Below are 23,754 nucleotides of genomic sequence, written 5' to 3'. Positions count from 1 at the left end.
AATATCTTCATCAGTGATTCAGATAATGGCATAGAGAGAACACATAAAGTTTGCGGACAATACCAAGCTGGGAGAGGTTGCAAGTGCTTTGGAGGATAGTATTAAAATTCAGAATGATCTGGACAAACTAGAGAAATGGTCTGAAGTAAATAGGATGAAATTCAATAAGGACAAATGGAAAGTAGCCCACTTAGGAAGGAACAATCAGTTCACATACAAAATGGGAAATGACTGCCTAGGAAGGAGCACCGTAGAAAGGGTTCTGGGGTCATAATGGATCACAAATGTAAGTCAACAGTTAACACTGTTAGGGGACATGTTAACACTAATGTCAGGTCATCAGCAGAGGAAATTGCAAATCTGACTTTTAGGAATTAAATGTCAAAGTTTATTATACTGCCAGATCCCAGTGTTGTTATTTCTGTAAGGGGTTTGTCAAGCCCCAGAGCACTAGCAAAGGGGTGTCTTGACAGCTGAGCGGCCATGAAAAGTCACAGCTGGCAGCAGTTGTAGATGGAGTTTTGCTCCTGTGTCTGGAACAGGGTCTGGCACTGGTGGGGCTGGATGGGGAGGCCACTTCCGGCAGGGCCAGTGTTGCAACTTGCAGAACAGAGTCTCCAGTCTAAAGGCCGGATGGGTTCAGGGAGCAGGGAAGGGATTGGGATTTGGGACTGTTGGGGAATTCAGGAGGTCTTTCCAGCTGAGCAGCTTTCTTGATTTTCTAGATCAGAAGTGGGCAAAGTACGGCCCGCGGGCCACGTCCGGCCTGGCCCTTGAGCTCCCGGCTGGGCAGCTAGCCCCTGGCCCCTCCCCTGCTGTCCCCCCTCCCCTGCAGCCACGCCGCCGCGTGGGCAGCGCTCTGGGCGGCTGGGCTGTGCGCTCCTTCAGAGCAGCATGTCTGGCTCTGGCTGGGTGGCACGGCAACCAGACATGCCGCTCTGAGCAGCATGGTAAGCGGGCTGGGGCCAGGGGGTTGGATAAAGTGCAAGAGGTCCTGGGGGACAGGGAGCAGGAGGTGGTTGGATGAGGCAGAGGTTCTGGGGGGGCGGAGAAGACGGGGAACGGGGGGGGGGGCAGTTGGATAAGCATGGGAGTCCTGGGGGGCCTGTCGAGGGGGGGTGTGGCTAGGGGGTGGGACAGTCAGGGGACAGGGGTTGGATAGTGGGTGGAGTCCCAGGGGGGAAGTTAGGGGCAGGGAGTCCCAGGAGGGGGCGGTTAGGGGACAAGAAGCAGGAGGGCTGGAGGGTCAGGAGTTCTGAAGGGGTCAATCGGGGTCAGAAGTGGGAGGGCGGGGGCGAGGCTATTTGGGGAGGCACAGCCTTCCCTACCTGGCCCTCCATACAGTTTTGCAGCCCCAGTGTGGCCCTTGGGCCAAAAAGTTTGCCCACCCCTGCTCTAGATGCTGTCTCTAAGCTAGGCGGTTCCTGGTGAGGGTGAATAGCCCTGTACAGATGGGTTTAGGAGCTGTGTACATGAGTTAAGGACCAGTCTAAAAGGAGAATTACTGGGGCATGTGAAATGAGAGACCTCTTCAGCACTCACTCCTACCTGGTGGCTCGACCTTTCCTTACTGCTCCAAAGCAGTACCCAGGCATCTTGTTCCACGTGGAAATGAACAATGGCCTTACCCTGAAAGGACTGGAGCTTGGGTTTGGTTTAGATAAGCATCCCAAAGTTCAGACTCTTATCCAAACCCCTGGAGATCTCACCAGGTACTTCCACCTAGCAGGCCTCAAGGTCCCCAGCCCTCCAGAGTACCTAGCACAGCAGAGAGAGGAACGCCTGACCAAGACACGGTTGAGCCTACAAAAGGGTCAGTCCACAGAGGAGGGCTGGTTTCTGAACTCACTGCCTCATCTCTAGTAGCAGCAAATCTACAGAACTCACCACTCTGGATCTGCTCTCACCATAGGAGTGACAGCTCTATGAATGGGAGATCACGACCCTGTCACCCATTGCACACAGCTCTTGATCCTCCTAGAAAGGTGCCTTTACACCTTCAGCTGAGGCAGGATTGAAGGACAGGGTGCGATTGCACCAATCTCGGCTCTGGTGGTGCTTTCCAAAGCATCACTGCCAACCCTTGGTGAAGGTGCCAGGTGATTGCACTTCTGCCTGAGAGCTCGTTTCCCTTTCTGTAACTGAGCCTCCCTTGCCTCTCGCTCCTGGCCTTTGAAGCACCTGCTTGCCCATGACTGAGGGGGGAAGGAAATTAATAACTGACTGCCAGCCAAGGATGCATGCTGCTGGTAGGGATCAGCCAATGGGTGCACCGTGAGCGCTCTCTCCTCTCCTCCCCTGAGAGCTGCATGGGTCTTACTGCCTCCTCTTCACTCCTTGTCTCTTCAAGTTGCTCTCTGTGCCCCTGGGACCAGGTCGTTCCTTCCCTGGGTTTTCAGCCGTACAGTTAGAGCCCACAAATGAAAGGGATGGTCACAACACTACGAGCATGGTGCGTCATGGGCTCCATTTACTGTAGCACCGGACTGCCTCGGGTTTAGCTGGGACCGTGCCAGGTGATCGGTGGCCAGGATGGATTATCCCCAGGGAATATGCTGAACTGGAGCAGGCTCAGCTCCTTGGCTAGCTTGATCTGAGATCTCAGCCTCCAGGAGGTGATCCGAGTGTCCTGGCAACGTGGCTGGGAGGTAGCCTCTTCTCACTTGTGCTGACAAACTACGCACCGAGCTGCTGGAAATGTGACAGACAGTGATGGTGTCTGCGGTGTTTTCACAACCCAAACTCAGGCCCTTTTGCTCTTTCTCTCTGTATTTTAATCAGCGTCTAATTAGCCCTGGATGCTCTCCAGCAGCCCAGCTGCATGCCAAGCTAGATGTTCGATGCCTTGTCTGTTGTTCCACTCGGACTCTGTAATTGTAGCAGGGCACAGACGACACGGAGGCAGAGGTGCCCTTTTATTATGAATGATCCTTTGGCCAAGACAAAAGCCTGAGTAGCAGTGATCCTGAGAGGAGTCAGACTAAACATGAGCAAGCAGATGTGTCTCTGGCAGATGGGCCGCCACAGGGCGTTCTGCTTCAGAACTCCCTGTAACTCTTGCTTTTCTGGGAATCGTTTTCAGTGTCTCGTAGGGCGAGTGCAGACCACAGGCTGGGAGCCCGGCGCTGGTGTGGGAGCTGCATCCATGCCTTGCACAGAAAGGCCTGGACAATAGCTCAGTCACAAAGCTCAAAGCACACTGCTGTCTCATAAGAAGATAAGAACGGCCGTACCGGGTCAGACCAAGGGTCCATCTCGCCCAGTATCCTGTCTCACGACAGTGGCCAATACCAGGTGCCCCAGAGAGAGTGAACCTAACAGGCAATGATCAAGTGATCTCTCCTGCCATCCATCTCCACCCTCTGACAAGCAAACAGAGGCTAGGCTCTAGTCAAGGGCCTGGATATGGATCTTTTCATGTCGTTTTCATGTTGCCTTTGCCTGCAACATGAGGGCTGGGGAAAGGGCTGGACTGGCAGCCTTCGGGGGCTGCAGCCTTTTAGGGATACACAAAACAGAGACAGACCAGATATTGGCAGGCTAAGCTTCCCCTGTACTGCTCTGCCAGTGCGCCTGACCCCTGAGGCATGCCTGCCAGGGCCAAAAGCCCAGCATGGTCCCCATGGCCCGGTCAGTCTTCAGCCTCAGGGATAGTGGGTCTGGTGATTTGTGGCCATTTGCTCACTGGGAACAGTCCTCCTCCCAGCCCTTTGGCCCCCCTCAGCTGAGGTAGGTTTGACCCAACAGCCTAGAGCTGACCAGCTCAGACTGCCATAGCAGTGCTCCCATAGCAGACTTTCAACTCCCTTATTAAGAGGACAGTTCCCTCAGAGAGGTTTGCTTTGAATTTCCTACATCAGATCCACTGCTGAGGCAGGAAGCGAGATGGGCAGAGCGCTGCAAAGCGCTGCTGCTATTTGTTCCTGGAGGAGGAGCAATCTGAGCTGAATAGGGGCTCAGGCTGCCTTGTATGTTTCAGTTCCCATGCTTAAAACCAGAGGTACTTACTGAACCTCCAACTGCCCGTTCCTGTCATGTACGGTGCAGGTACCATTGGTTCCACAAAGCCAGTCCAAGCCAGCTGGGAGCCTCCTAACAGATTGCAGTGACTCGAAGGATCAAAGACATCTGCCCCCTGGAAATACTAATGGCCAGGCTTGACTGGATAAACACTGCAGGGGAGGATGAATCCTGTAACAGGGTTCAAAAAAGAACTAGATAAATTCTTGGAGAATAGGTCCATCAACGGCTACTAGCCAGGATGGACAGGAATGGTGTCCCCAACCTCTGTTTGCCAGAAGCTGGGCATGAGCATCAGGAGATGAATCACTTGGTGATTCCCTATTAGGTTCACTCTCTCTGGGGCACCTGGCACTGGCCACTGTCGGAAGACAGGACACTGGACTAGATGGACCTTTGGTCTGACCCAGTAGGGCCATTCTTATATTCATGTAGCCACTGTGCAGGGCTAGGGTGGTGTATCTCTTCAGCTCCAGTTAACCCAGTGAAATCCATGGCTGGCTGGGATTGGCTGCAGGAGCACTTTGGGGCTGTAATCACAGGACAACAGGAACTTCCAGCCAAAGGAGAAAGGCAGGGGTGAGGCAAGCTGGGCTCCCACCAGCCCCATGACACAGCACTGACATAATCAAGGCCCAGTCCCACTGAGCTCTCACACCATCTCTCCCGTGTGCAGTGGGGGGCAGCCAGCGCAGATCCTGTTCCCTGGACCCCTCCCTCTGGAGCCCCTGATGAGTTGCACTGGCTCGGAGCAATGCAGAGCATAAGAACGGCCATACTGGGTCAGGCCAGTGGTCCATCTAGCCCAGTATCCTGTCTTCCAATAGTGGCCAATGCCAGGTGCCCCAAAAGGAATGAACACAAGAGAATAATTTTGAGTGATCCATCCCTTGTCATCCAATCCCAGCCTCTGGCACTCAGAGGTCTGGGACACTCAGAGCATGGGGTTACATCATTTCCATGTGCATTGCCCAGGCGGATCCTGCTGAACTGCTTGGAGATTCTCAAAGGCCGGAATACCTTCAGCATCAGTGGGTGCTATATTCAGCTCATAGGTGAGCACCAAAGAGCCAGAGTCTCTCCTTGAGTGTGCAGGAGCTGGGCTAGCTCCTTGATCCTCCAAGCACAAGTGTGCAACTAGAGTTACAGCATGTGCTTACTGAGTGCATCGCTCTCAACCACTACAGCCTTAGCAGCAGCGACCCAGGAGGCCACTTATCGAGCTACCCCACTGGAGCTAGGCTGTCAACAGCTACAGCCATGTTCAAGCCCAAGAGCCATGGCGGGAGGCCAGCCTTCAGGCCAGGCCCCAGTGTGGCTGGTGAGAGACCACATTTAAATGCCTGGGGTTGAGGCAGCGTCACAAGGCAAATATTTGTGTCGGTACCATGAATGTGTACATTCCAGGATGCCTGGCCAGATAAAGAGCAACAGGAAATCAAGCTCCCTGGTGGACTAGCCTCATAGAAAGACATTTTGCTCCATCCACTCATACATAGAAGGCACCCCAAGGAGGCTGGGAATCAGGTCTGTAAGAGAAGGAATGGGTGAAACTGAGGAGAGGATAATTTAGCCTGAGGACATTGGTATTGTTATGCTGAAAAGTGCTAATGGCCTCCATCGGGGGTCTTCTGTGCACGACAATCACTGGCCTCAGTGTGGGCAGGTGGACGGGGGAGAAGAGTTCTTCATAGAATCATAGAATCCAGGGTTGGAAGGGACCTCAGGAGGTCATCTAGTCCAACCCCCTGCTCAAAGCAGGACCAATTCCCAACTAAATCATCCCAGCCTGGGCTTTGTCAAGCCTGACCTTAAAAACCTCTAATTCACCCACGAAAGCTCATGCTCCAAAAGTCTGTTAGTCTATAAGGTGCCACAGGATTCTTTGCTGCTTTTACCACCTCCCTAGGTAACCCATTCCAGTGCTTCACCACCTTCCTAGTGAAAAAGTTTTTCTTAATATCCAACCTAAACCTCCCCCACTGCAACTTGAGACCAACTCCTTGTTCCGTCATCTGGTACCACTGAGAACAGTCTCGATCCATCCTCTTTGGAGCCCCCTTTCAGGCAGTTGAAAGCAGCTATCAAATCCCCCCTCATTCTTCTCTTCTGCAGACTAAACAATCCCAGTTCCCTCAGCCTCTCCTCATAAGTCATGTGCTCCAGCCCCCTAAGCATTTTGTTGCCCTCCGCTAGACTCTTTCCAATTTTTGCACATCCTTCTTGTAGTGTGGGGCCCAAAACTGGACACAGTACTCCAGATGAGGCCTCACCAATGTCGAATAGAGGGGAATGATCACGTCCCTCGATCTGCTGGCAATGCCCCTACTTATACAGCCCACAATGCAGTTAGCCTTCTTGGCAACAAGGGCACACTGTTGACTCATATCCAGCTTCTCGTCCACTGTAACCTCTAGGCCCTTTTCTGCAGAACTGATGCCTAGCCACTCGGTCCCTAGTCTGTACAGTGCGTGGCCCATCAGTAGGAGCCAAGGAGTTTTGTAGTGCAGAACAGTTGAACACAAAAAAAGGGGGCTCATGCTGGAGCCAGGTGACCAGCCCATGCAGCCAGGGTTGAATCCATGCTGTGTGTGAGTGGACAGAGGCAGTTGCAGTACGTCCCTGAAGAAAAGGAGCAGAGTCAGAGGCTATTTCTACACTTAAACCATGCTTCAGTGTAGCCAGTCATTGTTGTGATGGGCAGGGTTCTCCTGTCGCTGTAGTTAATACACCTCCCTGAGAGGCAATAGTTGTCTACACTGGGGGTTAGGTTGGCTTAACTATATTGCTCAGGCGGATGGATTTTTAACACCCCTGAGCATTACCGCTGAGCCAGCTTAACATTTTAGTGTGGACCTGGATGCAGCTACCCCTTGGCACAAGGCTGGAACGTGTGGCTGAGGATTTCTGCAGAGATTGGTGTCTATGCTCCTACTGCTCAGGGAAACAGGATATAGGGTATATTCCTGTAACTAAGCAGAGTGCCCCATGAATGTCCCTCTGAATCTCTCACACATTTCTGATCCAAAAAGAAACTATCCTGCCAGGCCGTAATTTCAGCCGGAAGGGATCACTAGGGTTCCCTACTCAGGGGAATCTGATGTTCCTGTTCAAGGAAGCAGTGGGCTGCAAGGTGCGGGCTTCTTGCCCTGCCTTGACCACCTGCATCAGCAGCCTGGGAAAAGGACTGGAACACAAAGACCACGGCAGATTTGAAACAGAGAGAGAGCATGGTGCCCACATTGGAGCCTCTCTTAAACAAACATCAGGGAGGCCTGTCAGACACCCAAATCCACCCTCGTCCAGGACAGACATAACCTAGGCCCATATCCTCAGAGGTACTTAGGAACCTAGATGTCAATGGAAGTTAGGAGCCTAAACACCTTTGTGGATCTGGGCCTAAACCTCTAGATTAAAAGGACACTTCGGGTCTCAGATTGGCTGTCCTGTGCCAAGCTGCCAACATATGCTGTGGTGCATCAGAACAGGGCAAGCCAGCTGAACATTAGGGGTCAGGTATCAGGGGGGTCGCCGTGTTAGTCTGGATCTGTAAAAGCAGCAAAGAATCCTGTGGCACCTTATAGACTAACAGACGTATTGGAGCATGAGCTTTCGTGGGTGAATACCCACTTCGTCAGATGCATCCGACGAAGTGGATATTCACCCATGAAAGCTCATGCTCCAATACGTCTGTTAGTTTATAAGGTGCCACAGGACTCTTTATTACGGGTCAGGACACCTGGGTTCTATTCCTAGTGGTGCCCCTCACTTAGCTATGGAACCATGGGCAAATGGCTTCACCTGCAGGGCCTTAGTTTTGCCATCCGCAGTATGGGTCTGAGAAAGCCAACTTCTCAGGACCATTGTGAGAAATATCACATCCCCTTTGGTTAAAGCATTGTGAGCTCCTGAGGGGACATGCGTCCAGTGGGCAGGGCATTGGACTGAGATTTTTAACACCCCTGAGCGACTTCGTTGGGTCAGTTTAACCTTTTAGTATAGACCTGGCTGCGGCTACTCCCTGATTGACCTGAGATTATCTGAGTTCTGTCCCTGGCCCTGCCACTGGCCTGCCATGTGACCTTGGGCAAGTTTCTGTGCCTCGGTTTCCCTTCCCACCTTGTGTCTTGTCCATTTAGACGGTGAGTTCTTTAAGACTGGGACTGTCTCTCACTCTCTGTATGGCACCCAGCACAATGGGGCCCTGATCCCATTTGAGGTCTTCTGATGTTACTGAAATACAAATAGTAAATAAGAAGTGCATATTAGCTAAAATATTTATTCCACACATACAGTGGGGTTTGCACACATTGTCAGATCCTGAGGCACCTGTGCCAAACAATGAGTTAAACTCATGCAGTGTTTCTCAGCGAGTTTGTGTGACCAGCATTTCGTAGTCATAGTGAACCTGACTGCTTAACTAAACTCACCGCAATGAACCAAGCCCAGGAAAGGCCCCTGTATAGAGTCTGCATTTGCCTTACCTTTGCTTGTCTCTGAATTCCATTCCTCTGACATGTTTGGATCAAATCCGATGACCCAAATCAGACTACAGCAGCTTAAAAGAAAAGTAACTTTCCTGTAAGAGCAGCTCAGCTGCCTCAGGAGAGTCCCCTGGGCCACCCCAAGACTGGCTGCTACACCCTGACACGCTACAGTATGTCTCCAACCATGAAGCACCAAAACATTTTACTAGTTTTAATTCAGTTACTTTGCAGCAGGGGTCGGCAACCTATGGCACGCGTGCCAAAGACGACACGCAAGCCCAGGTAAGCGCTCCTGCAGAGTCCCGGCAGGCAGCAGCATGCCATTAAAAATCCTGCCCAGCTCTTCTCCGCCCTCTGCCCCCCACCCCCTCCCACGGGGACAAGGGGCAGAGGGCAGAAGCTTGGTCCTGCCGGCTCCCTTGCCTCTCCTCGCAGTGTGCTGGGTTCCTGCCCTTCCTCCTCCTCTCCGTCCCTGCCTCCCTGCTGGCTGATCAGCTGATGGCCCTTGCGAGGGAAGGGGTCCCGAAGGAGCAGAGTCAGCGTGCTTGCTGCTCCCGGCAGAGGCAGAGAAAAAGCAGGGGCAGGGCCTTGGGGAAGCGGGAGGGGGGTGGAATAGGGGCATATCCCCTCCAGCCCTCTGCCCTGACCCCCCCACACACACACCCAGCCCTCTATCCTGCAGCCTTGCAGCCCCACACACACCCCAAGGTCCCTGCCCCCTGCCCTGACCCCACACACACACACCCAGCCCTCTGCCCTGAGCCCTGCACAACCCCCAGGCCTATGCCCTGAACTGTGCGCCCCGCACACACCCCAGGTCCCTGCCCTGAGCCCTGTACCCTCCTCTCACACACGCAGCCCTCTGCTTGACTCCTTCACCCCCCCCCCACAACCCCAGCCCTGACTCTGGCACCCCCACACATACCCAGGCCCCCCACACCCCATTCCGTGACACCTGCACCCCCTCACATGCCCCTAGCCCTCTGCCCTGACTCTTGCACCCCCCCCACATACCCAGCCCCCCACACCCCATGCACCCCCCTCATCCTGACTCTTACACCCCCCACATCTCCACCCCCACCCTGAGCACCAAACGGGAGCTCCTGCACCCCCCCCCCCACATATTCTCTCCTGCGCCCCTTGCACCAAATGGGAGCTGCCCATGTAAGTGCCCCACACCCAAACCTCCTGCCCCAACCCTGAGCCCCCTCCCTCATTCTAGCTCCTGGCCAGACCCTGCACCCCAACCTCCAGCCCTGTGCTCAATGCACTCCCACCCTCAGCTCAGTGCAGAGAGAGGAAGAGAATGGGCCAGAACCAGGGAGAAGGTAGGTACCTACTGTATGTGGGCAGGGCCAGGACCCCAGACCGGCAGCGGGCTGAGCGGGTCCAGCAGCTGGGATCCCAGCTGGCAGGAGCCAACAGATGGAACCCCTGAGCAGCAGTGGGCTGAGCTGCTCAGCCCACTGCTGGTCTGGGGTCCCGGCCGCTGGCCCTGCACAGCCTGCTGCCAGTCTGGGGTTCTGGCTGCCGGACCCTTGCCAACCGGGGTCCCGGCTGCAGGCCTCGCTCAGCCCACTGCCGGCCTAGGTGAACAGATCCCCAGACCAGCAGCAGGCTGAGCCGGCCGGTAGTGTAAGATCAACATTTAAATTTAATGTTAAATGAAGCTTCTTAAGCATTTTGAAAACCTTGTTTATTTTACAATACAACACTAGTTTAGTTATATAATATATAGACTTATAGAGAGAGGCCTTCTAAAAAACATTAAAATGTATTACCGGCAGGTGAAACCTTAAATTAAAGTGAATAAATGAAGACTCGGCACAGCACTTCTGAAAGGTTGCCAACCCCTACTTTACAGAGTGACGTTATACCATTATGGTATTGTGTGACACTAGCAGTGAAACTCTTGGAAGCTGTTGCCATCATGGGCAGAGATCATAGAATATCAGGGTTGGAAGGGACCTCAGGAGGTCACCTCGTCCAACCTCCTGCTCAAAGCAGGATCTAATCCCAACTAAATCAATTGCCCCCCGAAACTGGATACATCGCAGAGGCAACACATGATGGGGAACATGTAGGGTTGCCAACTTTCTATTTGCAGAAAACCAACCGCTATTGCCCTGCTCTTTCCCCAAGGCCCCAGCCCTGCCCCACCCCTTCTCTGAGGCCTAGGCTCCTGCTCACTCCATCCTCCCTCCCGTTACTCGCTCTCCCCCACCCTTTCTCATTCACTCATTTTCACTGGGCTGGGGCAGGCGGTTGGGATGTGAAAGGAGGTGAGGGCTCCAGCTGGGGGGGAACAGGCTCTGGGGCGGGGGCCAGAGATGAGGGGTTTGGGGTACACGAGGGAGCTCTGGGCTGGGGAGTGGGGCCAAGGGGTTCGAAGTGTGAGAAGGGGCTCCAGGCTGGGGCAGAGTTTGAGGTGTGGGAGAGGATACAGGCTCTGGGGTTGGGGTGCAAGCTCTGGGATAGGGCCAGAAATGAGGGGTTCAGGAACGGGCTCCAGGCTGGGCCAGGGGGTTGGGGTGCAGGAGGGGATGAGGGCTCTGGCTGGGAGTGTGGGCTCTGGAGTGGGGCCAGAAATGAGGGTTTGGGGTGTAGGAGGAGGCTCCAGTCTGGGCCAGGGGTTTCAGAGTGCAGGAGGGGGCTCAGGGCTGGGGCAGGGGGTTGGGGTGCAGGAAGGGGTTCGGGCTCTGGGTAGCGCTTACCTCAGGCAGCTCCCAGAAAGCAGTGACATCTCCCTCTGGTTCCTAGGCAGAGGCGCAGCCATGGTGCTCTGCACATTGTCCCGCCTGCAGGCATCGCCCCCTCAGCTCCCATTGGTCGCAGTTTCTGGCCAATGGGAGCTGCTGAGCTGGCGCAGGGGGTGGGGAGGTTAAAATAAAAAATTAAGGGTAATTAAATAATGAACGTAAACTGTATTTGTGATTTCAAGTACACTGTAATTTAAGTATCACTAGCAATCGGTAAATCCAGAAATTAGGCCTATACCTATTATTAATGTATTAAGCCCTGTGCCCCTCCAAATACAGTAACTCCTCACTTAAAGTCGTCCTGGTTAACATTGTTTTGTAGTTACATTGCTGATCAATTAGGGAACATGCTCATTTAAAGTTGTGCAGTGCTCCCTTCTAACGTTGTTTGGCAGCCACCTGCTTTGTCCACTGCTTGCAGGAAGAGCAGCCGTTGGAGCTAGCTGGTGGGGGCTTGGAACCAGGGTGGACCGGCAGCCCCCCCATCAGCTCCCCACTCCCCTAAGTTCCCTGTGCGGCAGCTGCCTAGCAGGCTATCAGTTGCCAGGCAGTTCAGCTGTCCCTCCTCCCTCCTTCCCCACTACCATGTGCTGCTCCTGTCCTCTGCCTTGGAGCTGCCCCCCGAGCCTCCTGCTTGCTGTGCAGGGTGGGTGAACGGGGGAGCTAATGTCAAGGTGTCCCCCTCCCCCGTGCTCCTGCACCCTGCTTACCCTTCTCCATACAGAGCAGGGTGGGGACAAGGATGGAGAGAGACAGAGAGAGCCTGGGACAGCAGCTGCTCTCTCAACTTCCCGATCCACTTGAAAAGACAATGAATTAAGAGTGGGTCAGCTTCCTTAAAGGGGCAGTGTGCATTTCTCTCTCTCTCCCACACACAAGGTGTGTGTCTGTCTCTGTCTGCTGTGCTGTCTCCCCTCCCCTCCCCTCCCCTCCATTCCTGCTGCCTTGTAGAGTGTGAGAGGCCACATTAACAACAACGTGTTAATCCTTGAGGAATCAGCCATGTGCTAGTTCATCATTTAGCAATAAGGCATTCCCTGGGAAATATCCCACCCTCTGACTTCACCACCTCAACCAAGCTTCACAATCACCATAGCTGTAAACAGTATTAAATTGTTTGTTTAAAGCGTATACTGTGTGTATATAAATACACAAGGTATGGTTTTTTGTCTGGTGAAAAAAATTCCCTGGAACCTAAGCCCCCCATTGACATTAATTCTTATAGGGAAATTGGATTTGCTGAACATCGTTTCGCATTTTTCAGGAACAGAACTACAGCGTTAAGCGAGGAGTTACTGTACAGAAGTCAGACTGTGGCTATGGTTACCATCCCTTGGCTCTCCAGAGGCCCTGGGGAAATGACTCAGTGGTCTCAATCCAGGATCTAGTGAACATGTGTCCACAGCACAAAACCCACCAACCTCCCGTCTCAGTACAGTCAAGGGCTGAATGAACCATATAGTGTGCACTAAAGTCTGGGATGGCAGCTCTCAGCGTAAGCCTGCCATCATGTATGATTGCTAACACAGCAAGTACTGTTACAGAGATGAATAACTCGAGAAGTGAGTTACAAGAGATCTGCAAAAGAAATAACATGGGATCATGGCCCTTTTTGTTTCTCTATCGTGAAGAAAGAAGGCCCGGGAGGAGTGTGTGTGTGTGTTTGTCACATTAGAAATTCAGGTTTTCTCTACTCTGGAAGACCAGGGATGCTCAGGGATCTTGTTTGTGTCCAACAGCAGAGGCAGTGAGGTTGTGGCACCCGATGAAGTGAGAAGGGATGCCATTTCTATTCAGAGTCTTTAAAACTTTTTTTTGTTCCCATGCAGTCTGGGGAAAAGCTCCCCTTGTTAAGCATTCAGCACCCCACCTCCTTCAGTTCAGGGCTGAGAAACTGCTCAGCTCCACTTCTCCAAGTCATCCAAAGAGGTCTCCAGCAAAAACAGGGATGACAAGACTTGACATTTCTGATTATGTTCAAGTTTTTCAAAAGCATAACAATCCTGTTTTCAATTAACACAGGACCCTCTGGAGCCCACTTTATTACATCCCAAAGCCAAAAAAAAAGCAGGCACATCTTCAATACACAGGTTTCCACCTTCAGTACACAGCCTGAGAAGGAAAGATGTTCCCGCAGAAAATTAATAGTGTTCACCTTCCTTCCTGCTATGCACCATAGAGGGATTTCCTATCCAGTGTGACGTGTTCTTCCCCGCCAGAGTTCAGCAGCCAATGCGCACCCATGAAGATCTGGCCACTTATGGACTTAACCAGAAACTGAGCCCTTCTGAAAATGGGGCCTTTGGGTTCCCCGTAGGTAAAATGGGCGTGGTTACAGTTACCCAGCCGCACTGAACAGTAGCTGCGGAAGCCTCCATATGGGTTTTTGTTTTTTTTTTCATCTGGTGGCCTGGGAATCTTGCTGGCCAGAATTGCCAGAAAAAGCGTGGTGCTTTGGTCCTTCCAGCTTCCATCTGGGCTGAAGTGAGGACATGGGCAAAAACAACTCAGAGAAACAAGCCAAGCCCCTGAACCCTCAGTTCACTTCAATGCAGGTTGCAGCTCTGCATATTCTTTCACTTGCAACAGGTATCCCAGCCACTGCCTCATCTCTGGAGAGTGCATCACTGTCCCTCCCACAATGCAGGCTCTGTGCATCAACTGCCTTGGCTGTGTGATTAATTAGCTAGGAAGCCAGTTACCACAGCATTCACCCACAAGTGGGACCCTGTAACCCGTTCCCTTGAACCCCACTGGACAGCAGGAAATAGGAGAAGGGATCTCTGCTGGTGAGGGGCCCAGCCAGCTTCTGGGATATGGCTCTGTTCTCACTTAAGCCAGCATGCATCAGAGGAAATGCTACTGAAGTCAACGGAAGCTCATGGTCTGCATGGCCGGCAGTTCGCAATAAAGGATCCATCCTCCCACCCCACCATTGCAATTAGAACTGAGGTTCAACTCTCCCAGACAGATGTATCTCAGCTTCACCAGGGACCCTGCTGCTGTCCCTCCAAATTCCTGCCTCAACTTTCAGCCATAGCACCACAATCTTCTGGCTCAGTGGGCGGAGGTAGCCTGAGCCAAGTCAGTACAGATCAGCACGGGCTCCTACTCTGGCCAGGGCTGGTGTCAGAGGGTGTTGCCCCCCTATAAAGAGGCATCACACACAGCCCTTGGCGCGGTGGGGGCGAGGGACCTGGAGGGCTCCCATCAGCAGTTGGCCATTGATCTTGACAGAGCACTAACAGGGAAATCCTGCCTGCCACAGAGCCCCTGCTCAGGATTGTTGGTTTCCCCCCATGCCTGGGAACTAACTCTGAGCTTTTGTTGGAGAACAGACTGTAGCTTTCATGAGAAAAGGTTAGTACAGTATGTTAGTGCCTAATGAAGGGATAAAGAGTCTGATTCTCACACCCTGGGGACTGTGAGGTGACAGCAGCCCCGGAGAAGGGTATTGAACACCTACCCTCTGGGAACCCTTCCCTCCCTGCCAGTGTTCCTCCTGACATGTCAAGATGACAGGAGGGCAGAACATGTCAAGGTCTTTGTCTCAGTTTCCTTTTCTTTCTTACTCCCGATACTCTTTCATCAGGAGTGCGCTTCCTCAAGTGGGGTGGGGGGGATTGGCAGGCTGTGGAAAGCCTGAGAAACTGGCAAATAAATCAGTGATCAGCCTGGTGTCACCTGATCTGAAGTTCTGCAGCACGGTGTTTAAAAACAAACAGCAACAGGATGATGGGGTTCAGAGACCAGTACATGAGTGAGTCAGTGGGTTTAGCCTCATGGCCACCATAGAGCAAGCTGCCCCGGGCGGGGAGTGCTGATGCATGCGCCCGCCATCTGCACTCCACCTAGCTGGTGGGTACCTAGCCCCAGTTGGAGGTTGGCATTCAGCAGCTGCCCAGGGCCCCATGTGTGCACTGCTGTATTGCCCTCTCTTGACCCCAGTTACTCTAGCCTGGCCAGGGAATTCTGATCCTCCCTCTCTGCTCGCCAGCATATCAGTCAACTGCAGCTTCCTTCTGTGCTGGTCGTGACTAATGGGTGCAAAGGAAGGTGTGAGCTGGCCGATGATGGGAAGGTAACAAAGCAGCCGACGGGTTCCCCTGCATTTGTGTGCACTAGCCGCACTAGTTACAGTTATAGATTCACAGATTCTAAGGCCAGAAGGGACCACTGTGATCATCTAGTCTGACCTCTGGCAGAGCACCGGACACAGGGGTTCCCTGAACTAATCCATTTTGTATTGGAGCAGATCTTTTACACAGTGGTGTCCCTATGACCATGAGAACCACTCATGACCCAGGGCAGAGAGAGAAGGGGAGAATGGGAGCCAGGCACAGCTGGGACCATTCGCAGCAATAACTCTGCCCCTTAGCACTTACAAATTGCCTTTTCATCTGAGGACATCAAAGCGCTTCAGAGGAGCAGGTAAATGTCCCTAGCCATTTTGTACAGGTGGGGAAACGGAGGCACGAAGATCACCCACGGTCACTCAACAAGTGTGTGGTAAAGCTGGGAACTAGCTCTCTTGATTCCCATCCCTGGACCCCTGCCATACAACCACTGTAGCAGCTCTGTGCTTTCAGGCCCAGGCTAAAGGGAGATATACTTCTGCAGTTCAGTCCAGCGCATGTTAAAACAGTGCAGTTATAACCTTCCCGCCCCTGAAGAATGGGATTCAGGGTGGAAGCTGTGTCTCACTGTCCCTTCCAGGCTTGAGGGGATGCAAATTAACACAGAACACAAGAAGTCAGCGTTGGCAAAGATCTGTTAGGTTCTGTGTGGTCCATTCTCCAGGATTATACCAACAGTAAATCCTCCAGTGATTTACATAACCTAGTTCTCAATGGCCCATGCATGGAGCATGCACCTCTCTTCCCTGGGGAGACTATTCCAAAGCTCTGATATTGTGACTAAGATTTGTGTGCAACAACATCCCTACAGGTGAGGTTGAAATTAACCAACATCCCCTGCTTTCCAGGAAGGTCCACTTTCGCTTGGCTACCTTAATAGCCCAAGTGAAGGATATACACAAAGTCGCATCGTAACCGAAATGAATAGTGCAAATTATGCCTGCAAATACAGAACTTGCAGCTTCCAAGTAAAGATCTGGCCTGTGGCTTTCTGCTCTTCAATTGTATTGCCAGCCATTCTGCTGCAGCAACTTATTAAAAATGTAGGGAGTCCTGTGACTTGTGCAACTGCAGTGATGGGGGATTGTGCACCCCCATCACTTGCCCACTGGGCTGTGGGCAAGGATTCCTTCCTGCTGTTCACATGGATTGGCACAGATTGAGGGTGGTTTTTCTCTTTTTCTTATGGGAATTCCATGCTGGTGAAAAATGCCGCATTACTAGCACCATAGATTGCAGTCTTGAGTGCATGAAAGAGGTATAGCGTGGATAGCAGCAATGCAGGACTCCCACAGTGCCCTCAACTGGTGTGTCTCAACTCTGAACGGGCCGGAGCCTCTCTGGGGGACAGGGAAGTTCAGTTGCCCCCAGCCAGTGCTGTTGTGCTGGGGGGCTGTTGTGTGTTGGAGCAATATTTAATAAGCTCTAAGGTGAATTAGGAAAGAACAACTCTATTTCCTAGGGGAGTTTAATTCCAGTTACGCAAGCAGGGAGGATGGAATGCTCTCAGAGCAGGAGAGACCCGTTCCACCGAACTCCACCCCCCCAACATTCTAAATTAGACCCATTGCATCCCCGGAACAAACTGTCACTGTCTGATCTGTGACCGACGGGGCAGGACAGGGTTCTAGGGCCTTGCAATTTTGGAATGATGGATTTACACAGTAACTCTTTCCAGGGGCTGGGGCTGTTCGCTGTAGTGGTGGTTTTTATTGCATGGATATCAATGCATAAGGCATGGGCTGAAACCGGATCTTATTTCACATTGGCTAGCAAAGAACTGTCTAGTGCGAATGACTTTGAGTTGCAAGCTGGTCCAGAGCTGAGCCAGTGATCTGCAAGTAAAGGGCACTGTATCACATCGCCAGGCTTGATGGAAGCTTTCAAGAATTTTCCTCATTTTTTGTTGGGCTTAGTTTTTCTACTTTTTCAACACATTGCAGTGGTCAATTGCATCATATCGTTGGGAGCCACCAGATGGCGATATCACAAATAGTCTTTGGGCTTGTCTTCACTGCTGTGTTAGTTCAAGTTATCCCCATTGGCGTTAACTCCTCTCGCGTTAGCCTAGCTCGACTGAGAGCGTCACCTGCAGAGCAGTCCTGGAGCTGCACAGGGCCATTGGATTAGCTGAGTCCCCATTGCGTTAGTAGCTCTAGTGTCAGTGATGCTCAAGCTTCAGCCTTGCCCCCAACAAGCCAACTAGCTTGAATTTAAAGCACCACATAACTCGCACTAGAGATTATTGTGTGGACAGGAGTTGGGCTGGGTTCTACCTTGAGTTAGCACTGCAGTGAAGACAAGCCCTTAAAAGTTCTGCTTAACACAGCTACGTCTACACTTGGAGCTGGGGGTAGGGTGCTTGTGCAGACATACTCGTTCTTTCAGCACCTAGCACACTAAAGCAATGGCACCCACCTGGACTCTAGGCACGCACGTGGGGTGGCTCGCCTGTGTCACCACTGCCTGGGCTACCGCAGCTATGCGCCTGTAGCGCGACAGTGGGATGAGAGCTCGCACAAGCTTGTCTATGCGAGCTGGGACTCACACCTCCAGCTCAAAGTGCAGACAGCCCCTCCATGCATAGGCACACACAGCTCTTGGAGAATGCTGTGCTGTAGAGCGGTACTCCGGCAGCTCTCTTCCAAAGATGGGAAAGTTCAGTACAGTTGGTTTTCTCTGCCCAAGCCTCTCTGATTGAATCACACCTCAGGTGCAAAACTGCTCCCTACAGAACACACCCAGGCAAACAACATGACGTAGTGCCAAAACATTACAGCTCAGTTACTTACCTAAGTAAGGGCAGTGGAATGTTACTGTCTCTTAAAAATGGCACAAGCAGGTACTGGAAACTCAGGCAAAAAATAGCTCAGCAAAACAACAGTTTGGGGGCAGCTACTTTGGCCTGCAAAGTAGAGATACAACTTTTCATGTGGATTCAGCCTGTTACTCTTTAAAAGAGCCTTTTAGAGACATGCTTTGCACAGTCTTATAATTTAATCCAGTAACAAACTGATTAATATAGACACAATATGGACACATGAACTTGCTGGAGTCCATGTGAGTTGTTGTGTTTTGGTTGTCTCTAAGTGTCTGGGAACAGGTACAGTAATATATTATTGCAACTAATATTCAAGCCTCCACCTGCATTTAATAAATCTAGAGAGCTGGGCAAATAATAATAATAAAAATCAGCTGAGAGTTGGCAGTTAGATAGGTGTTGGTTCCTCAGGTGTTTTGACTCTTTTGTACTATTTCTATATATTAAAGGTGACCTCCAAATCAATTAAAATATTGGGAGTCTGCCCTTTTTTTTGCTTCCTTCTAGTGGATAAAAAAGCACTCACATCTTTTCTCCATCAGTTTTGTTTTGTTTTTTTCTGCTTGTTTTTATCTGAAAAATATCAGGAATGTCAGCTCTGCTCTTGCCTGGTTGTTCTGAAGCACTTAGAATCATAGAATATCAGGGTTGGAAGGGACCTCAGGAGGTCATCTAGTCCAACCCCCTGCTCAAAGCAGGACCAATCCCCAACTAAATCATCCCAGCCAGGGCTTTGTCAAGCCTGACCTTAAAAACCTCTAAGGAAGGAGATTCCACCACCTCCCTAGGTAACCCATTCCAGTGTTTCATCACCCTCCTAGTGAAAAAGTTTTTCCTAATATCCAACCTAAACCTTCCCCACTGCAACTTGAGACCATTACTCCTTGTTCTGTCACTTGCTGAAGTCGGTTCCTTGTAAGCAATCACATCTTCATTGGAAGAGACAATTAGCCCATTAAATCTTTAGCAAAGTTTTCCTTTCCCCAGAGTGATAAGTAATTGTTGAAGTTACACAGACATTAACAACAAAGAGTTTTGAACAGTGTGAGTCAAACCCCAGCTCAGCATAATCACATCTTTCGCCTCTTGCTGTGCCATCATTTCACTAGTTCTCCAGTCAATGTGATCTTAAAGTCTAGATGAGACCTAAGGGTGTTTTCAGAATGACTCATTGTTGGCCTAACTCTGTCCTTGTTGAATGTGAAGTTAGACCAAGATGTGCAATTCTGCAGATCACCCGACTCTGCTGAGCCTTGGGCATTTTTGTTTAAAAAAAACAACACACACCACCTTTCAGGGTCCCTCTGTCCACTACGAAAAAGCAGAAAAAGGGCACAATCCCCATTTTGTTTTACTTCAGAAAATGGTGGGAGGAGGTTTCAGGAGGCATGTGAAAATGGTCCTGGAAACCTGCTCACCATTAACAATTTGTTTTGAATGAAAATTTATCTGCTGGCTCTAGGGTTAATGTATTATTATTTGTTGTTAATAGTTTAGAAGCGACTGGAAGTCAGGGCCCAATAATGTGCTGCATTCTTTGTGAATGAAAACCAAGAGTGTGCTTACGAGCTCTTGAAACACAAGACTGAGCCCTGTAGATGTAGCCCAGTGTCACTGTGTTACAAACACTGCGATTTTATCACAGATCTCATGCTATTTGCTGTTTCCCTTAAAGCCCCAGCTTCTGGAGTCATGTGATTATATAATAATCTCAGCTTTCATTTACAAACAAACGAACAAACAGTAAGCTTCTACCCCTCCTGGTTGTGGACAGAAGTTTGGCAACAAGACTCCTCAAAGCTCCAGCCCCAGCAGGCAAAAAAAAAAGAACCCAATACTGATTATTTTTTGTAAAACATCTCATGAGTTTAAAGTTAATCTGATTATTGCGGGGGGCAAGACACTCCTGATTTATGAATATTGGAGGTTGGCAATGCAGAGACAGGACAAGTTACAGGCCTTGTGATTACACAAATGATTTGTGTGCTAGTTCGTAGCAGCAGTTGGGTGTTTGTACAGCACCGAGCATGATGGGGTCCTGGGCCATGACCGGGGCTGCTAGGTGCTAATGCAAGGGTCGCAACCTTTCAGAAGTGCTGTGCCGAGTCTTCATTTATTCACTCTAATTTAAGGTTTTGCGTGCCAGTCATACATTTTAATGTTTTTAGAAAGTCTCTTCCTAGAAGTCTATAATATATAACTAAACTATTGTTGTATGTAAAGTAAATAAGGTTTTTAAAATGTTTAAGAAGCTTCGTTTAAAATTAAATTAAAATGCAGAGCCCCCTAGACTGGTGGCCAGGACCCAGGCAGTGTGAGTGCCACTGAAAATCAGCTCGCGTGCCGCCTTCGGCACACATGCCATAGGTTGCCTACCCCTGAGCTAATGTAATACTCCTGTGACAGTGCCTGGAGATGGTACTAACTGGTTTCCCCAGAGAGGGTAGATTGGGACTGGATTGTAATTAACCGGTCTGGTTGTGGTGAAGAGCCATTAGCCCATCAGCTCACAACTGCTCAGAAGTGCACAGAAAGGAAGTGATGGACAGGCCCAGGGCTAGCTGAGCCAGTCTCACAGAGACCTCAGTGAAGGGAGACATCTGTTCCTCTCAGGCTCTGGAGAAAGAGCCAAAAGCAGCGGGGAAGCTGTAACCAGCACTGCTGCTTGGGACTGAAGGTGTTGGTGGAAGGAACATAAGTAAACGGCAAGGTGTGGCTACACAGCCCCTGTAGTTGGAGTGGTTTCTGGTGTGTGGCCTGCTACAAAACCTAATAAAAAATGTACAGCGCCTCGCACTGTGGGGCCTGGGCCAGGACTGGGGCTCCTGCCTGCTACCATAATACATCTAATAAACAGCGCCTAGAACAATGGGGTAATATAAATAACTAAGGAAAGGGAGCCAGCTGCCCACCCTAGTGCAGCTGCTAAAGCTCTGTTGTATACATTGTTACAGGCATTGATTGGAGAACAAGAAGCAGAGCTTGCCTTGGCATCCCCCCCACATCACAGATTCCCAGCCACCCTGATCACTCTGCTGTGCACAGGGTCAGGCTAAAGACTTGCTGTGGGTGACTGAGGAGTTTATTATGTGTGTCCCATTAGTGCCAGAGACCGACCCCTCCTCAGGCTGCTCCTGGGCTAGGCACAGGGGAATTGTCATTAGCCCTCTGTCCCAAGGGGGAACCAAGGCCTGGAGCCTCGTCAGCCCCAGGCATCTCTCGGGGTCAATATTCGTGCAAGCTCGTTCCCACTGGAGGGGAAGCTGAGGGGGATGTTTTCCAGCTGAGTATCTGGGCCTGAGAAGCAGGCGTCCCTCGGCTCAAGTGTGCTGAAACGTTTAATTAGAATTTAACAGCAGCCTGGGAAAGAGGTGTCTTGTCCTATTTCTGGGTTGCGTGTTGTTTTTTAACCACTAGCCCTGTATGAATACGGCTGAGAGGGCCGGGCCGCACAATGAGTCCTTTATGTGCCTGTTCCCATTGCCCTCCTCACCCCCTGACCTTTCCCATTAGTTGCTGGCGCTGTGCCCAGGAGGGAACGTTGCTCTGGAGCCGGGATGGGTGGCTGTCCCTTGCCCTGCCAGCAGGCGTTGCTGTGGAGTGGTGTTGCTGGGAGGGCCCCATGGGTCGAATGGGAGCTCTGCTGTCTCCCACTGCAAGAGCTGGAGGCCCAGAGAGCAAATTCCCTCCATGAGAGCAACACGGGGGGCTGGGATGACATAACCCCCCAAAACTCACTCAACATGATGCCTGGGGACAGCGCTCCAGGAAAGCTGCTGATCCCGCCTTACCAACTACACTGCGGGACGGTGACTCAGTGAGGGGCACTCTTCCCTCTGAGCTGCTGCTGGATGAGAGGGGAAGCCAATGTCCCCATGCCCCTGTAGACAGCAGAGCTTCTTGGCTAGAGAAGGGCATTGACCCTAGAGCCCAGCAAACTCCATTCCTAGCAGTCATGTCCTTCCTGCCTGAAATTCCTCAGGTGGTTCCCAATGGCTGTGTTATTCTTCACTTCCTGTCTTAAACCTCTGTGTGATGTCACTGTGGAGAGGGTTTTCCTCCAAATCACGGTGTGCAGAGCGCACTCCACAGGGTAGCCTATACAGCTTCGTAACATGGTTCCCAAACATAATTCCTGGCTACTGGTCAGGGAAACTGGACTAGACGCCTGCTTTGTTTGAATGTAAACAGCTAGCACAGCTCAGCTCCCAGCAGGCAGGGTCCAGGTGTCACAGAATAGTTTGGCTGCCAAGCTGGTTCCCCTTAGGCAGTGGCATTGCTGGACTCTCCAGACGGTAGGAGCACAGGCTGTCAGCGTGCACTGGCTGGCATTAGGGGACTACTCCGAACTAAGTGGCAGGATTTTGGCTCTTTCAGAGGCGCTGAGCCATTCACACAGAGCAGAGATTCCCTTCTGTGAAGTGGTATCCAGAGTTCAGCACCAGCAGCCAGCCTCTGCCTCACTCAAGGGGGTTTATCCGCAGAAAAACATATTCAAATAATATCCTCGGGGGTGGAAGTAGGACATGAGGCCTCGTTTGCGTGGCTGCACAGTGCTGCTTGGTCCTGTGCAGCTCGACAGACCCACACCAGCCATTGCCTGGCTTCCTCCTGCAGAGCCGCAGCCTTCCCAAGGCAGGGCCATGCAGACTGCACGCACAGTGTGCATGGCCACTGGCCAGTGGGTGTGCATGGGCGGCGCAGCCATGCACTGTATGCGTGCGCTGCTCTGGCCCAGCTTCAGGCTGGCTGGGCTGAGGAGCCAGGAGCCAGGCCAGTGCTGGTGTGGCTTCTGTCAGCGGCATGAGACTTGGGCTGTGGCAGAGCTTTACCCAGAAGAATATTTTACCCGAATGAGCACGGAGGGTTGTTGGAGCACCCTGGTTTTCCAAGGGTGTTCGATAGCTCTGAACTGGACCTGGACCCTGTGTCCTCGATGTGAATCCCAGCCCTGACTGTGATTTAGGCTCCACTCCCAGACTGAAAAGCTGTGCTTGCCGGGCTGAGTCCGGCTGCTTAGTCGGCAAGCAGGTAAAATTCCCTTTGACTGCTGTGTTTCGCCTCTGTGGGACTAGGAGAGGTGGGCCCAGTTTTCCCCTCCTGTCGGCCTTGATCTTCTTTCATCCCTGCTCTTCCTGGGCAGGCCGTGCTCCCAGTAGCCCCACTCCAGCCCATTGAATCCAGCCAGGCCCACCACAGTGAGGGCAATTGCCTTGGGGCCCCCGGGTGCTGCTGCGGCTGCGGTGGCAGCGGCCGAGAACCCTGGACTCTTTTAAATCACCCGGGCAAGCCACAGGGCTCCTATCCCCAACCCTCCTCCCGCTGTCCGAATCCCTCAGTCCCATCCCGGGGCACCTCCTGCACCCCAAATCCCTCATCCCCAGCCCCACCCCAGAGCTTGCACCCCCAGCCAGAGCCCTCACACCCCCACACCCCAACCCTTTGCCCCAGCCCAGAGCCCTCTCCCACACTTTGAACCTCTCAGCCCCAGATTGGAGCCCCCTCCTGCACCCCAAACTCCTCATCCCCAG

General features: G+C 51.8%; 1 protein-coding gene across 6 annotated transcripts in view; it reads left to right on the top strand.

Annotated features, from left to right (window-relative positions):
* The window catches only part of EXD3 (exonuclease 3'-5' domain containing 3), a 588,712-nt gene that overhangs the window by 502,628 nt on the left and 62,330 nt on the right, over positions 1 to 23,754 (top strand). For 5 of the 6 annotated variants that reach the window (XM_050926488.1, XM_050926483.1, XM_050926484.1 and 2 more), the window contains one exon: positions 8,739 to 8,789. The exons of the other annotated variant lie outside the window; for it this stretch is intronic. In XM_050926488.1, coding sequence (XP_050782445.1) covers positions 8,739 to 8,789 — 51 coding nt within the window. The remainder of the gene's footprint in view (positions 1 to 8,738; positions 8,790 to 23,754) is intronic. 6 annotated transcript variants of the gene reach the window in all.

This window comes from Gopherus flavomarginatus, chromosome 17 (genome assembly GCF_025201925.1).
Source record: "Gopherus flavomarginatus isolate rGopFla2 chromosome 17, rGopFla2.mat.asm, whole genome shotgun sequence".
NCBI classification, from domain to species: Eukaryota; Metazoa; Chordata; order Testudines; family Testudinidae; genus Gopherus; species Gopherus flavomarginatus.
The sequence above is the reverse complement of the archived record's forward strand: the minus strand, read 5'-3'. Positions and strand labels throughout refer to the sequence as shown.